The sequence below is a fragment of the Amphiprion ocellaris genome, chromosome 9 (genome assembly GCF_022539595.1).
Source record: "Amphiprion ocellaris isolate individual 3 ecotype Okinawa chromosome 9, ASM2253959v1, whole genome shotgun sequence".
NCBI classification, from domain to species: Eukaryota; Metazoa; Chordata; class Actinopteri; family Pomacentridae; genus Amphiprion; species Amphiprion ocellaris.
Window position 1 is genome coordinate 1377680 of NC_072774.1, and position 16767 is coordinate 1394446.

Here is a 16767-nt window from a genome sequence, read left to right on the forward strand (position 1 = left end):
TCCACTGTATTTATTTATTGTTTTTAGTGTATTCAATGTATTTGTAATAAACTGTTATTTCAGGCCTGCAGGTTCTGCTGCATTATGGAGCCCGGGGCAGTTAACGTTAAATACCCCCAGCGGGGTAACTAATTTCCCTCGGGGGGCAGGGAGCCGGTCCGGACCGGACAGGGTGAACGTGCTGGTCGGGTTTAGCCCACTTTGAACCCCGCCTGTGCCTCCCCGGTGCCTCCGCCGTTGAGCCCCGGAACCATTAGCGGGGCCGGAAAGGACCAATGTTCAGGGAGCACACGTCACTCACTTTTACCCAAAAACATTCCCGGCCAGCCGCCGTCCGAAGCTCCCTCCGCCGAACCGACGTCCGAGCGGCGGCTCCCGGTCCAGCGAGCAGCGAGATGGAGAGCGTGCGGCCGCCGTGTGCGGTCCGGGCGGGCAGCGGAAAACCCGGAGCCGTCCCCGCGCGGCGGCAGCATCAGTGAAAATGGCTCCGGCTAACGACTGGAAAACAGCACGCAGACACGGACGGCAGCTAGCTCGGCTCGGCGGCTAGAAGAAGGCGTGACAGGCCGCAGCATCCCTCCCGCGGCGGCCCCGCCACCGGAGCCGAAGGTAAACATCTGCCCGCATTAACGTTACGCCGGATGAGCGCCGTTATAACGCCGCTTGACTGCTACCGGGGCCGTTAACGGCTAAATTCCGTCAGCTCGACTCGCGCGCCAGCTAGCAGCGTTAGCATGTTTTCAGGCTGCGAAATAAGACGCTAAAGAGAAGTTACTGTCGGTTTATTCACTATTTAGTCCAATTATGGACACGTTTTCAGTAATTATGGACAGTTTTTTAGTAATTTTAAACAGTTTATACCCAATTTTATATAATTTGAGTCATTTTGGCCAATTTTAGTCTAATTTTGGACACTTCTTTCGTCACTATATACCATTTTTAATCCAATTTTGGACTATTTAACAGATTCTGCTGAGGACATAACAGAAAATATTCACATTTTCACAAATTCAGCAGCTTAAAAACAACTTAAATTCATGCAAACAGCTAAACAGGTTCGATTTATGCAAATTTATTCAAATAAAATGTGTTTATTGTCCCTATATTGTTGAATTAAACATGCTAAATTAGTGAAAAAGTAAAGTTGTGTTGTCTAAATGTCTTGTTTAGTAGAAGATGTTCAGTTTACTGTCACAGAGGAGGAAAAAACTGAAAATATTAACGTTTGCACATTTTGACGATTAAAAAGAACTTAAATTCGTGCAAACAGCTAAACACTTTCCGTTTATGCAAATGTATTCAAATTAAATGTGTTTTTAGTCTAATTTTGGACACTTTTTCAGTAATTATGGACAATTTCTAATAATTTTAAACTGTTTATACCTAATTTTACTTAATTTGAGTTTTTTCGTCAGTTTTTTTAGTCAATTTGGATCATTTTTAGTCAAATTCTGGACACTTCTTTAGTCACTAAACACCATTTTTAATCCAATTTTGGACTATTTAACAGATTTTGGAGAGATTTTGAGTAGTTTTGATCCAGTTTTATTCATTACATTTCCTCAATGTGAACAATTTATACCTAATTTTAGGTAAACTGAGATATTGTGGTCAATCTTTAAGTCAAGTTAGATCATTTTTGGCCTAATTTTGGACACTTCTTTAGTCACAATAGACCATTTTTATCCAATTTTGGACCATTTAACAGATTTTGAGGAGGAAATACACAAAAAAATTCACATTTTTGCAAATTTAGATGCTTAAAAACAACTTAAATTCATGCAAACAGCTAAATAGGTTCCATTGATGCAAATTTATTTCAATAAAATGTGTTTTTAGTCACTTTTTCAGTAATTATGGACAGTTTTTTAGAATTTTAAACAGTTTATACCTCATTTTAGGTAATTTGAGTCATTTTGGTCAATTTTTTAGTCAATTTGGATCATTTTTAGCAGCTCCGGCTAATCCCAGCAGTTTGTATGTGTTTTGCAGGCAGATTTACATGAAAATGAGAGGCAGAAACTCATGCTATGATAGACGGTGTTCGAGCTCACTCCCCTCCAGCTTCATCACTCCGAGCACAGGAAACGGTAAGACTCAAAAGGTGAGACGCAAACTGCAAATCTCAGCACGAAAAAAGTACAAAAAGATGCTAAAAAACAACTTAAATTCATGCAAACAGCTGAACAGTTTCCATTTATGCATATAAAATGTGTTTATTGCAGAGGATATGCAATATTTTGCTTTTTCACTAATTTAGCACGTTTAATTCAACAATACAGGGACAATAAACACATTTAATTTAAATCAATTTGCATAAATGGAACCTGTTTAGCTATTTGCACAAATTTAAGTTGTTTTTAAATGTCTAAATTTGTGAAAATGGGAACATTTTTCTGTTTTTTTTCCTCCTCTGTTACAGTAAAGTGAAGATCTTTCGGCAAAGCAAGACATTTTTTAACATTTTCTGATATTTTACAGACCAAATGGCTGATTGATCAACCACAGTATATCTAAAATGTCAAAAACTGTGAAAAATGTGGATCAGAGTTTCCTCAAATGTCTTGTTTTGTCCGGATATATTCAGTTTACTGCCGCAAAGGAGGAAATAAATCAGAAAATATTCACATTTTCACAAATTCAATGTTTAAAAACAACTTAAATTCATGCAAACAGCTAAACAGGTTCCATTTATGCAAATTTATTCAACTAAAATGTGTGTGTTGTGCCTATATTGTTGAATTAAACATGCTAAATTAGTGAAAAAGTAAAATATTGCGACATCTATTGAAAAATTCCTCAAATCCATTAATTAATGTTGAATAAATGTGGATCGGCGTTTCCTCAAATGTCTTGTTTTGTCCAAATATATTCAGTTTACTATCACAAAGGAGGAAATAAATCAGAAATATTCACATTTTCACAAATTTAGACAATTAAAAACAACTTAAATTCATGCAAACAACTAAACAGGTCCCATTTATGCAAATTTATTCAAATTAAATGTGTTTATTGTCCCTGTGTTGTTTAATTAAGCATGCTAAATTAATGAAAAAGTAAAATGCTGCATATCCTCTGCAGCAGGTTTATTGAAATAAGCTTCCATATCTTCAGTATAACCTCTAAAAGGCCTGTTTAGTTGAGCTGCAACCATTAAAAACCACGAATTTTAGACTATTTTGATTACAGATTAGTCAGTTTTAGCAAAAACATATATGAGCTTTTTGTGGCTGAAAATGACACAAGTGACAGAACACAGTAAGACGTGGTGTTAGAAATGCTAATAATGGACTTTAACAGATTCTATGTGAGATTTTTTTTGTTGAAAATACATAAAATGAAATAAACAATAAACCACATCTTCTTTGTGATGCCTGACAGAGCTACATTTTATGGGGGAATCATTAAAAACCAAACAATATTCAGTAATTATCTCCATTATTAAACCTCCTCAGGGGATTTCTGCTGCTCCTTTAAAAACATCCCACTTATTGTCACCTTTTAGGGACTCGATTTTAGGACAAATGAAGCTGAAAATGTGTTTTATTTTTCTCTCTAGTAATAAACATGACGGAACAGAAAAGAAAAAGTCACCAGTGAGAGTACGGTGGCCTAAAAACATCCTCACCTCAGATCTTGAATTCAATGGAAATTAACTCTTTTGGAGGGCCTTTTGACCTGCGTTTGAAAGTGTTTATTCCTGTACCAGAATTTAATCCTAATGATTAGTTCTGGATGAATAGTCCTGAAATGGTTCTTTCGCTGTGAAACAAGCCCTTTTCTCCCACAGATCATCTGATACCAAACGAATATTCATCATCATCAAACCTCTTTTTAGTTTCTGTCATCTTGACGCTTGATTGTATCCTAAATTTTGTCACCGAAAACCTTAAAAGAATCTAAATTTCACTGCAGCCTGTTTACTGATTTCTTTTATACATATGTATATCACTAACTTTATATATATTCTTATATTATTAATTTTATATAGATATATATTTTAGATTACTGATTAATGTAATATTTGACTAAATTATTGATTTATTTTATATATATTCTTACATTAGTGAATAATTTTTTATATTAATTTTATAGATTTTATAGATATATATTCCTGTATTAGTGATTATTTATATATTTTTAAATCAATCATTTAATAATATATATTTAATTAATCATTAATATAAAATTATTTATAGAAATTGTGTGTATATATATATATATATATATATATATAAAAAAAAAATGAATCCGTAATATAAGAATATATATATATATATATATATATATATATATATATATATATACATACATGCATGCTCTGATGTTACTGATTAATTTTATGCATATTTATATCATTAGCTTTATGTATATTCTTATATTAATAATTAGTTTTATATAGATATATATTTTATATTAATGATTAATGTAATATATGACAAAATTATTGATTTATTTAAATTATATGATGTATTCTTATATTATTAATTTTATATAAATATATGTTCTTATATTAATTTTATATATTTTTTTATAAATATATGTTCCTGTATTAGTGATTATTTATATAAATGTTCTTATTAATGTTTCATTTTGCATATTAAATTATTGATTAATTATATCTATAGCTATATCGATATAGATATATATTTTTATATTATCGATTCAGTTTATATAGATATATATTTTATATTACCGAATATTCTGATATATTATTAAATTACTGATTTTGTAAATATAATTAAAATAATCAGTAATTTAATAATATGTATTAAATTAATCCCTAATTCAAGCATGTGTATATAAATAATCAATACTATAGGAATATATATCTGTAAAAAAATCTGTAATGTGTGTATATATATATATATATATATAATTAATAATTTTAGAATATATATTAATCAGTATAGGAATATATATAAATAAATCACTAATATAAGAATATTTCTTTAATTAATCACTAATTTAAGATTATATATCTACAAAATTAAATTAATGTAAGAATATGTCTGTATAAAATTCATCAATAATTTAAGAATATCTTTATGAAATTAAACACGAATGTAAGAATATATATTAAAATGCATCAATAATTTAAGAGTATGTATCTATAAAATTAATCATTAATATCAGAATATATATTAAATGAATCAATAATTAAATAAGTAGATATTTGGACTGTAATTTATTGCATTATATTGAAAAATGTCCTTAATTTATTGCCCCTCTAATGATATTAATGTGGTGGACAAAAAATTGGGAACACTTTAAATATAATGTTCATTGTAACTTCTAGTTTCTGTTGAATTTATCCTAAATTTTGTCACCAAAAACCCCTGAAATATTTAAAATTTCACTGCCGTAAAAACCTGTTTCATCAGGTTTTTTTTGATCTTGTGCTACTTGAAGTCGTAGTTTGAGACGATTTAAAGACATTTTAACGAGCGGAAGCGCAGCTAAAAGAGAAATTATCAGCTACAAACACACAGTTTTAATGTTTAATGTGTTTTTTTGTGCCGTAGCTCTCCATCTGCACCTCTTTCTCGATAAACATTTAGCGCTACTAGCAGACCAACTATATTTATGTACATCACAGAGCCGCTGCAGCATGTAAGGGTGAAAGGTTGAATCAGACAATGTGTAAAAACATAATAAAATAATGTGTGACTGCCTCCAGAGCAGCTTTGTTTAGCAAGCCAAGTCTGCCTCCTTTCACACTGACGCCCACTCAGAGCACCTATATGCATAAACACCTAAACTGGTGGAAGAACTTCTTTAGTAAACAGAAAAGTATTAACAATTTAAAAAATGCATTTTTATCCAGGAAGTCTAGCAGAACCGCATCATGGTAAGTTATCACAGAGTGTTAAACTATTTATTAATCTGTTGTAGCGTCTGTAAAATGTGGGGATTTCTGTAAAGGACAAGCTTGAATTTGTGATTTTAGTTGTTGACATGTTTTCTTTAAAAAAAAAAAAAAGATGTAAAAACAGACAAAGAATCATGTTTTTGGTTGGACAAAAATGAAAAAAATTAACCTCATAATTGTGATATTTAATCAAAATCACTTTTTTCTCATTTAAAAAAGTTGCCAAAAATAAAACATTTGCATTAATCAGATTTGGTAAAAAACTAAAAATTCTTTGGTCTTCAGCACAATCGAGACAATTCGATAGACTGTGCTGCGACCAACAGTCACATTACAAAAAATTGAGGGAATTTTCTTCTAAACTAGTGTGTTTTCACAGAGTAGATATGTATAGAAACAAATTAAGAAAGTAGTGAAATACCAAATAAATATGTAGAGTCACTTATTATGAAAACTTTGGTAACACAGTGTTGAACATGTGGATTCCTGTTTTTAATTTTTTTTTTTACATTTTTGTAAAATTAATATTCCCCAAAATTTCACATTTTTTTGTGTGATTATTATTAGTGCTTAATTATAACATTTATAAAACATAATAAATTAATTTGTTATTTAAATATATTATTTATGTTTATGTATTTGACATTTATTAATATTTTGTATAATTTTGTACAATTTCTTATTTTTTTTTGTAAAATGAATAATCCCCAAAATTCCCAAAATATAACATTTTTTGTGTGATTATTATTAGTGATTAATTATGAATTTATAAATAATTGATCTATTATTAAATGTATTATTTATGTTTATGTATTTGACATTTATTATTTTGTATAATTTTGTATATTTTATGATTAATTTTTTTTTTTAATGAATAAGTCCCAAAATGCAACATTTTTTGTGTGATTATTATTAGCTAATAATTATTAACGTAAAAAATTTATTTATTTATTTAAATTGATTTTTTATGTTTATATATTTGACATTTATTGATATTTTTTATAACTGTGTATAATTTACTGTTTATTAAATTTTTGTAAAATGAATAATCCTCAAAATTCAACATTTTTTGTGTGATTATTATTAGCAATTAATTGTTAACTTTAAAAAAAAACTTATTTAAATATATTTTTATGTTTATATATTTGACATTTATTGATACCTTGTATAATTTATTATTTATTAAATTTTTGTAAAATGAATACCTGCCAGTAGCATATGCTTGTCTCAAAGATTAAGCCATGCAAGTCTAAGTACACACGGCCGGTACAGTGAAACTGCGAATGGCTCATTAAATCAGTTATGGTTCCTTTGTGTAAAATTGCTGAATCTAAAATTCAAAATTTTTTGTGTGATTATTACTAGCGATGAATTATTAATTTAAAGATTATTATATTATTTATTTATTATTTAAATATTTTATTTATATTCATGTATTTAATATTAATTGTTTTGTATAATTTTATATAATTTACTATTTATTAGTTTTTTGTGAAGTGAATAATGCCCAAAAAAAGTTTTTGTGTGAATATTATTAGCGATTAATTATTAATTTAAAAAGATTATTTATTTATTTATTATTTAAATTTATTATTTGTATTATGTGTTTGACATTTATAAAGATTTTGTATAATTATGTATAATTTATTATTTATACAATTTTCCCAAAATTCTCAAGGTTCAACTTTTTTTGTGATTATTTTTAGCTATTAATTATTAATTTTAAAAATATGGAATTTAAATATGTTATTTATGATTAGGTATTTGACATTTATTAATGTATCATATAATTTATCATTTATTACATTTTTGTAAAATGAATAATCCCCAAAATTCAACATTGTTTTTGTGTTATTATTAGCGATTAATTATTAATTAAAAAAAAAATTAATTAATTATTTTAAATTATTATTTGTGTTTATGTATTTGACATGTATTCATATTTTGTATAGTTAACTATTTATTAATTAATTTCTATAACTAAATCAATTTTTGAATTTTAATTTGGGCATTATAAATTTCATATTGCATTGAAAAATGAGGCCACAGCAAGGTAAAATGAGAGGGGAAAAACCATCCGTAAACTATGTAGAGTTCAGAGGGTTAACAGAAGGTTAGCGAGGGCCTGTAGGTACATTTTTACACTAAATGCTAGTCTTTATAGCCTCTCTGTGACTTTCATCCCCTTGTGGATTTTGTGTTTTCAGCTATAGGAACTTCTCGGCTGAACACGGATGAGGAATCTTGCTTAGGAAAATGTCATCGCAGTAATTCTCAAAGGAAACAAGAAGAAGTTGTTTGAACTGCTTCTCGATTTAAACAAAAACTATTCTGAGCAATTTTGAAATTAGGTGGAACTCCTCTGCCTGCCAAAAAGACTTTGTTTTTACCCTTTGATCATCAGCTTATCATCAGCTTCCCCACTCGTTTTGGAAGTAGAGTGCGGGCGGCGGATGATCAACAGGGAGTAGCAGCACCAGACGTAAACTATCTGGAAAGACAAACTTTAGAGTTAAGCCGTCAGCTATAAAGTTCTGGACTAAAACCACCAGTAGCGTAGCCTTCGCCCTTAGGGTAAAGTTTGTCTGTCGCCAGTCAGTGCTGGATCATTGTTGCCGCTTGTAGCGCTGGAGGTTCGGCACCTGCACCCCCATGTGCCAGTGAGTGGGAAATGTTCCAATTTGGAAAATACAATCTGGACATTATAGAGATGTTAAGTGGGCACCAGGCCCACCAGTTCAAAGGCCTTGGTTTAGATCGACAGCTACAGCATCAGCAGCAAGTGCAACTTCACCAGCATCAACTCCAGCAGCAGCAGCAGCAGCAGGCTGAGTCATCTGGAGCTCTTCTGTCTGGACTTGGCTTGGGCCCCCTGCAGGGGTCTAGAGGTAACGCCTTTTCTGATTCTGCCTCCATTTTTGCCAAGATGAGTGCCCCTCCTCCCCCACCTTTACAACAACAGCCTTCCTCATCTCAGAGTTCTCGTTCAAAGTCAAGCAAGATGAGCAGCAGCAGCAGCTCAAGCCATTCTTCAGGCTACCCACAGTTCCTGCGCTCTTTCCACCCGTCTGAGGCAGCACTAGCACAGGAGCAGTTACACCCAGGTGTAGGCCGCTTTGAGCACTTTGCCGGGGGAAGTAGCAGTAGTGGGAGCGCTGGGGGATTAGGAGGATTAGTAACATCAGCACCTCCACCCCCACCTCCTCTGCATCCCGGCCTCTCTGTCCCCCAGGCATCACCTGGCCCCTCCTCTTCCTCTCCTTCCCCCTCAACCTCCGTGGCCACCTCTAACAACCCTCCTAGCAGCAGTGCAGTCAGCTCTCTGGGACACCAGTTGGTTGGGGCCCAGTCTGATGCACGAAGCCTTCACCAACAGTTTAGTTGCATGTTAGCCGCTAATCAGTACTTCCTGTCCGGGGTGCCTGCTAACACTAGCTTAGAGCAGTTCCTGGTGCAGCAGGGAACCCATAACCACTTAGGGCTCGGGTTGAGTCAGACAGGGGGGGAGCCCAGCTCTAGCCTCGCTCCGCCTCCCGCCTTGCATTCGTCTCACTCTCACGGTCACTCCACCCCCCAGCCACAGCAGGCCCCGCAGCAGCCCCCCCAGCAGCAGCAGCTTCCACCTCACACCCTGTCCCATCCTCACTCCCATTCCCACCCCCATCACCCCCTCCACCCGGGCTCCCAGCCTTCGTCACTGGGCGGCTTTGACTTCCAGGGCATTCCCGTGCTCTCATCAAATCAGATAGCGTCTCTGATGCAGCAGGAAGCGGGTCTGCCCCTCCCCTTGCCGCTGCACCTATCCTTATCCAAGGATGACGGTAAAGGGGAGAACAGCGGAGGCGGGAGCAGTAGTGGTAGCAGTAGCAGCAGGAGGAAGAAAGCTATGGCCGGCTATTTGCCTCAGAGGAAATCTGAAAGCAGTAGTAACAGCAGTAGCAGCCATGGCCACAGCCACAGCCATGGCCACAGCGGTAATCCCAGCACGAGTAGTAACGGGGGCCTTAGTCACGGTCAGCCTCCTGCTTTAATCGGTAGTGGGGTTGGTATGTCGAACATGGGTGGAGACCCGTCATCCCTCCTCGCCTCCTCATCCTCATCCTCATCAGTAGTTTCTTCCTCCTCCTCCTCTGCTCCCTCTTCCACTGCTGCCTCAGTACTGGTTACTAACGATTCCCACCTTTCTAAATCCGATAACCAGAGCTCAATGCAAGCCAACGCCGCAGAGTCCGATTCAGAGCCCGTTTATAGCTGCGGAGAGTGTGGCAAAAGCTTCCCTCACCTCTCGAGCCTTCGCAGGCATTTGCGCATGCATGAGCCAACCACAGCAGGTACTAGCAATACTGCCACTACTGGCCCAAACCCCATTCACATTAAAACACAGCCCGACCCGAGCCTCCCCCATTCGACCCAAGAAACCCCCTCCCAACCCTCATCCAATTCTTGCCCGAGCCCAGACAAAATATTTCATTGCCCTGATTGTGGCAAAGGCTTTAAGAAAAAAGGGCACCTCCTGCAACATGGCGTAATACACTCCTCAGCCCGCCCATATGGCTGCTCCACCTGCTCTCGGGCTTTTAATCGTAGAGAGTCACTGACACGACACGAGAAGATACATGAGGAAAAGCCGTTCCGATGTCCCGCCTGTGGTCGTGCCTTCCGTGAGAGCACCTCTCTACTGAACCATGCTGCCTCAGGCACCTGCGGCAAGCCAGGTAGGGGACCCAAACAACGGGGCAGCAAGACAGGAACTGATGGTGAGGACAGAGTCGGGGGAGGGGGTGGAGGAAGTAATGGAGGAGGGGGAACTTATCAGAGCAATAGAGGGGTTATTTATGGGAAAACTGAGGAAGAGGATGGTGTAATCATTGTGGGGGAAGGAGAACCAAAATCAGGTTTAGGATGTGATGGTCTGTTTCAGTCTGGAAGGGGAGGGAATTCAAATGACAGGGACAGAACAGATGGTAAATACCCCACTGACTACTCTCGGAATCGTTACACAGGCTACCACGATGACCACCGTTCTCAAGGTAACCCGTCTCCCTGCTACTCTGGTGCCTCCCCCTGTGGAAGTGGGATGGCGGGCCCCGCTCTGAGAAAGGCACCCCTGGCCCCGACACTGCATCCACACTCTCAGAGCCACAACCAGCACCACCACCCGCAGCAGCAGCCCCACCTGCCCCTCTCCTCTCTCCTGGACGACTCAGAGGATGATGTCACTAGCTCTGTCAATAACGCAATCTCCGCTATAACGGCGGCTAGTAACAGTGGAAATAGAGGGGATGATAGGGGGGACATCATAGGAGGTCTGCTAGGTGGTCTCGGTTTAGGACCTCTGGGCTCGCCTTCGTCCACCTCTGGTATGGATAAGAATTTCAGAGGTGGTGGGAGTCAGGAGGCCATGAGCAGCAACCCACAGAATCCTACTGCCAAACCAAAACGCCCCCGCAAACCAAGAGCTAAGAAAGACCCCGCGACTGGTGATCAGCCCCCCAAACGTAGGCAATACACCCCCAGAATGGGGCCCAGCGGGCTCCCTCGTACCCACCTCTGCAGTGTCTGCGGTAAGGGGTTTGCACGCCGCGAGACCCTGCGCAGACACGACCGCATCCACACGGGAGAGAAGCCCCACCACTGCACTGTTTGTGGAAAGTATTTCAGAGAGGCTTTCCACCTCAGCAAGCATCAAACAGTCCACTCAGGGGCAAAGAATTACAAATGCAGCATCTGCGGGAAGGAGTTCGGCTACTCACAGAGCCTCAGGAGGCACAGCAAACTCCACCAGAAAGGGGAGCTGGAGGAGGTGCCCACCACGCCGGCCCCGGAGAACATGAACAGCTTTAACCCAAATCCTCAATGTAGCGTGTCCCAAGACCGGAGCCAGAACCAAGCACCGAGCACCTCCTCCTACTACTCCTACTCTCAAGACATCAAGCCCCATGACACCAACCCCCAGCAGCAGCAGCCTCCGCCCCAACCGCAGCCCCCGCCGCCGCCTCCTCGACTCTACACCTGCGCCATATGTTGGAAGTCCTTCCGCCATCACTTCCACCTGACCGCCCACCACCAGACCGTTCACGAAGGTGGTGGCGAGAAACTCTTCTGCTGCGAAGTGTGTGGGAAGGCGTTTGCTTACTCCAACAGCCTCACCCGACACCGGCAGTCTCAACACGGCATGACCCGTGGCGAGTCGTCCAACCCGCAGGAGGGTGGCGGTGGTTCCGGAGACAACCGAGGTGGGGGCGATGTGAATCAGTCGGCGTCGGAGAGCGAGGCGGCCACTAACGCCCTGCTGCAGATGGCTCCCTCCGGTGAAGGCCACGGAGGGCAGAGCCTCAGCGTGGTCACTCATAGCCACCAACAGCCGCCGCCGCAACCACCAACCGGTTACTCTCCACTGTTCTACGACGCCGCAGCAGCCCAGTCTTCGGCCTCTAACGCCCCATCCTACTCCCAGCCTCTGCCTCCCAACTCCACCATCATGCCCCCGCAGCACCCGCACTCCCCAGCCGGAGTCAAAGGAGAGCACATATACCCGGCCGGATCTCGTAGCCGCACGCTGCACACCACCGCCCCGTTCCAGCCCCTCACGGAGCTGCCCTCCACCGAACATCACCATCTGCATCACCATCACCATCACTCCCACCATCATCCCCATCATCAGTCAGGCACCCAGTCCCACCAGCACCTGGACTGCAGTGTCCAGCTGTCGCACGACGACATGAGGCGGCACAAGAAGAAAAAAAAAAAGTCCGACAGGAGAGATTGGAGGGAAAATAAGTGGGAATCCCAAGATTTAGTCAGATTCGATGGAGTCAAAAGGAAGAAAAAGATAAGTTGTACGATAAGAGGGCAGCTGAGTAAAAAACAAGGCTCTCTCCGCCTGACGATTAGGCGAGGCGGGGGATCGGGTGGTGGCGGCTATAAGCTGGTCAACACTGGCGGAGTGAAGGTGCAGATCCTGTCATCTCTCAAAGTCCCCGTGAAACGCTTCGGCTGCCCCATCTGCCCCAACTCGGTGTTCTCCCGTAAAGCCGGGCTGCTGGTCCACATGGCGGTCAAACACCCTCGGAAAGCCTCGAGCACTCAGGAGCGGCTAAGATGCAGTGTCTGCGGGAAGCATTCTCACCGACCTCTGACGGCCTTCATCCACCGGGCCTCGCACCGGGCCAGAGGGACCTTCTCCTGCCGGCGCTGCTCCGCTCGCTTCTGGAACGCCGCGCTCCTCCACCGGCACAAGGTGTCGTGCCGCCGCCGGGCCAAAGGGCTGCAGCGAGGAGACGCCAAGAGGCTGAAGCTGTCGAAGAGACCCGGAGAGAGGCAGGGCTGCGAGGGTCCGGAGGAGATGCCTTTCCTGCAGGGAACATACAGATACTGAGCATCTCAAAACAAGAGGGAAGATGTTCGGCTCTGAAACAGGAAAGTGAGAGAAAATAAAGGGACTTGAAAAGGCGTGAGAATTCACCTCGCGTCTCCGTTGCATCTGACTATTAGAGTGAGTGTGTTAACAACTACTGTAGAGCGTCCTCTAAAATATCACCAGAATTTCTTCCAGGTTATATTGGAAGGTGTTTTGACTGTTTCCATAGGATCATTAATTAACCCCTTAAGTGCATTGACACTACGCTTGGCTGACACTGTGCAGTTACTAGACGAGTTTAGGTGAAATGACCTGCTAATGTATCTCCCATAACTAGACGCCCCGCTACACCTCTCGCTGTATGATAAATGTCTCTGCTGTGTATTTCTGTCTTGTTGTTGTTCACTTAGAGGCTCTGAGGATTTTTTTAAACTGTAAAGTGCATTTATTAGGAGTAGGGACACGGGGACAAAGACCTTTTGTTGATAGTTTGTCGGTGCATGTTTGTTCTCTGGTCAAGTTCTTTGCTGAGGTTGTGAAATCACTCCTACAGTATGTGATGGTTTATTCAGTATATCCCCAGAACGTTTGTAGTGTAAACTTGATTTGAAAGTTGCTCTATATCCCCTAGTGATTTAATCACGTATAGATAAAATGTCAGAGTTTCTGGTAATTAGCATTACAAGGATCCCTCTCCTGCCAAAATGAAGAAACTTACGAGAAGCCTTGCTTATGATGTTCATTTATTTGAGATATTCCTAGCTTTTATACCAAGAGATTGAACACAGGTTAAACAAGTGGACTGTAACACATGTTTATCTCATGTTATTTGTATGCTCTTTTTAGCAGTGATTATTTCTACAGTACTTCACGGTGTGTTAAAGACAAGGACCTATCATGATAGAAGCAAATGTACTATTCCATGTATTTATGTGTGTAACCCAATCAGTCTTCATGCCAATCTTATACTCACCCCGACTACCTTTTACTTTCTGCCGAGTCGCAATCACGTTCTTACTGTCGCGCCTTGTTTTTTTGTTTTCTTCTAAAGAAAAATTAGTTTTAAGTACATCCTGTCACTTTATTCGCATACATGTTCAAACCCCTGTCAAGCCTTGTTTTTTTTGTTTTTCTTCTAAAGAAAAATGATAGTTTTAGTAGATTTCTATCACATTATTTACTGAGAAGTCAGTAGTTGATTATATTTCAGCAATGAATAAACCTTAAGTGTAATCACCTGCTTTTCCTTTCGTTTCTGATTCTAGAGAGTTAGATTTAATATCGATGCACCAGTGAGTTTAATTAAAGCAGGGGTGTCCAACATGCGGCCCAATGAGCAGATGCGGCCAAAAGCGGTCCTCCAGAGGGTCCAATCTGGTCCTCAAAGTGTAAAAATTCCAGAGAAGACATGAACTGCAGATTGTAAGTTAGTAAAACTATAAATTTAAAATAGTTTCTAGACCATGACAAGTTGTTTGGATCATACAGTAACATGCTAGATTGTTCTTTTGTCATTTCGTGTGTCGCTTTTGTAATATTTTGACTTTTTTTTGTTATTTTTTTGTCTGACTTTTGTCGTTTGTGTCATGTTTTTGTCATTTTGTTTCTCGTTTTTGTCGTTTTGCATTTCCTTTTTGTCTCACTTGTGTTGTCAGTCTACTTTTTTGATGTTTTGTTTCGTGTTGTCATATATGGTCTTGTTTGTGTCATTTGTGTAATATTTTTGTCTCGCTTTTATCAGTTGTTCCTTTTTTTTGTCGCTTTGTAACCTTTTTGTCTCTGTTTTGTTTTGTGTGTCGTTTTTGTCATTTTGTGTCTCATTTCTGTCGTTCTCTGCCCTGTTTTTGTCATTTTGTGTTTTTGTCATTTTGTGTCTTTTTGTATCTTGTTTTTGTTGTTTGGTGTCTTGTTTTTGTCATTTTGTCTCATTTTTGTCGTTTTGTGTCTTGTTTATATTGTTTTCTGCCTTGTTTCTGTCATTCTGTTTCAGTTTTGTCACTTTGTGTCTTGTTCTTGTTGTCCCGTTTTTGTCATTTTCTGTCTTGTTTTTGTCATTTTCTTGCACTTTGTCTTTTTGTGTCTTCTTTTTGTCACGTTTTTGTCCTTTTGTGTCACGTTTTTCTAATATCTTGTTCTGTTTTTGTTGTTTTTTTGTCTTTTTTTGTGTCAGACTTTTGTCAGTTTGATCATAAAGTAAAATCCTCTCAGGTTCAGTTCCAGATGACTAAATGTTGTGTTCCTTTGTCGACACTGTGATCTGGAAGTTGTAATGTGGAAATGATAAACTGAGGCTGAAATTGAACTTACTTTTCTTAAGAAATTTCAGGTTGTTCGTGTTTTGTAAAAAGGTAACTCCTTAAATGTGAACATTTTTGCACTAAAACAAATGAAAAATGTGGAATTGTTGTTATTTTTAGCTTATAATGGTGTGATTTTACTGGTCACTGGAGATCAGACTGGGCTGAATGTGGAACTAAGATGAGTCTGACACCCCTGAATTGAAGTGTTAGTGGACAGATTGCTGTGGTGCGTTCAGCTAAACTAAACTGACCTGTTGTTGCCTCTAGTCTGGTTAAACTGCTGTAATCTCCAGCTCCACCAGGTGGCAGTAAGCAGCTCGTGTCGGCCTGGTGGGGATGAGCGAGGCGGTCACATGGACTCCACGGTGACTCCACGGTGACTCCACGGTGACAGAGGCCGAACCCAGCGGTGTTTACTACCGGATTAATGCCTCCAAGTAAACAAACCCACCGAGCATCTCCACACAACCGAGTGAAAACGACTGATTACGGATAAATTAAACAGATTTCAGGGCTTCTAGTTCATGCATGGATGTTGTGACGGAGTTAAAGTGAGACTCATGGGTGTAGGTTTCATTTTATTATTAGAGGGGACACGTGATGCTGAGATCAGAGTTTTTCTGCACCCTGGTGAACTTTATGCACCGATTTGTCCCTATATGTGGTGAAAATGTCTAATTATTTAAAGGAAAACAAGTCAAAATATGGAATATAGATTAGATTTGACACCGCATTTGTTCTTGTTCAGCATGAATTTATGATTTAATTTCCTGATTATGTAAAGGAACACAGAAATAGTTCAAATTATAATGGAATATGCTGCAGTGAAACTCTCAATAAGACATTTTGTTGCATTTTGGTGACTTTATGCACCAATTTGTCCCTGTTTTGCACATCTATAGAAAAAATTTCAAATTATTTAAGGGAAAACATGGGTAATTCAAAAAATGCGGTATATGGAATATACTGCAGCGAGGCACTCATGCATTCTAGGTTAGACACCAAATTTGTTCTTTTTCAACATGAGATTCTGACTTAGTTGTCCAATAAAATGTCAATAATAGGATTTTTTCCACAATTACCCAGATTAGAAACCAAATTTTGTTATTTTTTTGCATTTTGGTGACTTTTTTTGCACCAATTTGTCCCTTTTTTGTACACATCTGTGGTTAAAATGTCTAAGTAAAGGAAAACATAAAATTCAAAGTATAAAGGGATACACTGCAGTTACTCGC

General features: G+C 39.1%; 1 protein-coding gene across 5 annotated transcripts; it reads left to right on the forward strand.

The window, feature by feature from the left end:
* The first annotated feature begins 216 nt into the window (after positions 1–216).
* On the forward strand, positions 217–14468 carry si:dkeyp-69b9.6 (zinc finger protein 865). Of its 5 annotated transcripts, none has more exons than XM_055013957.1 (4): positions 217–609; positions 1975–2104; positions 8080–10587; positions 10876–14468. In XM_055013957.1, the coding sequence occupies exons 3-4, from the start codon at positions 8544–8546 to the stop codon at positions 13248–13250; spliced, it is 4419 nt and encodes a 1472-aa protein (XP_054869932.1). In that variant the 5' UTR covers positions 217–609; positions 1975–2104; positions 8080–8543; the 3' UTR covers positions 13251–14468. The 5 variants fall into 5 exon arrangements, with proteins under 5 accessions (XP_054869932.1, XP_054869934.1, XP_054869931.1 ...); XM_055013959.1 differs by having other exon boundaries at positions 1975–2090; XM_055013956.1 differs by having other exon boundaries at positions 1993–2104.
* Positions 14469–16767: the final 2299 nt, after the last annotated feature.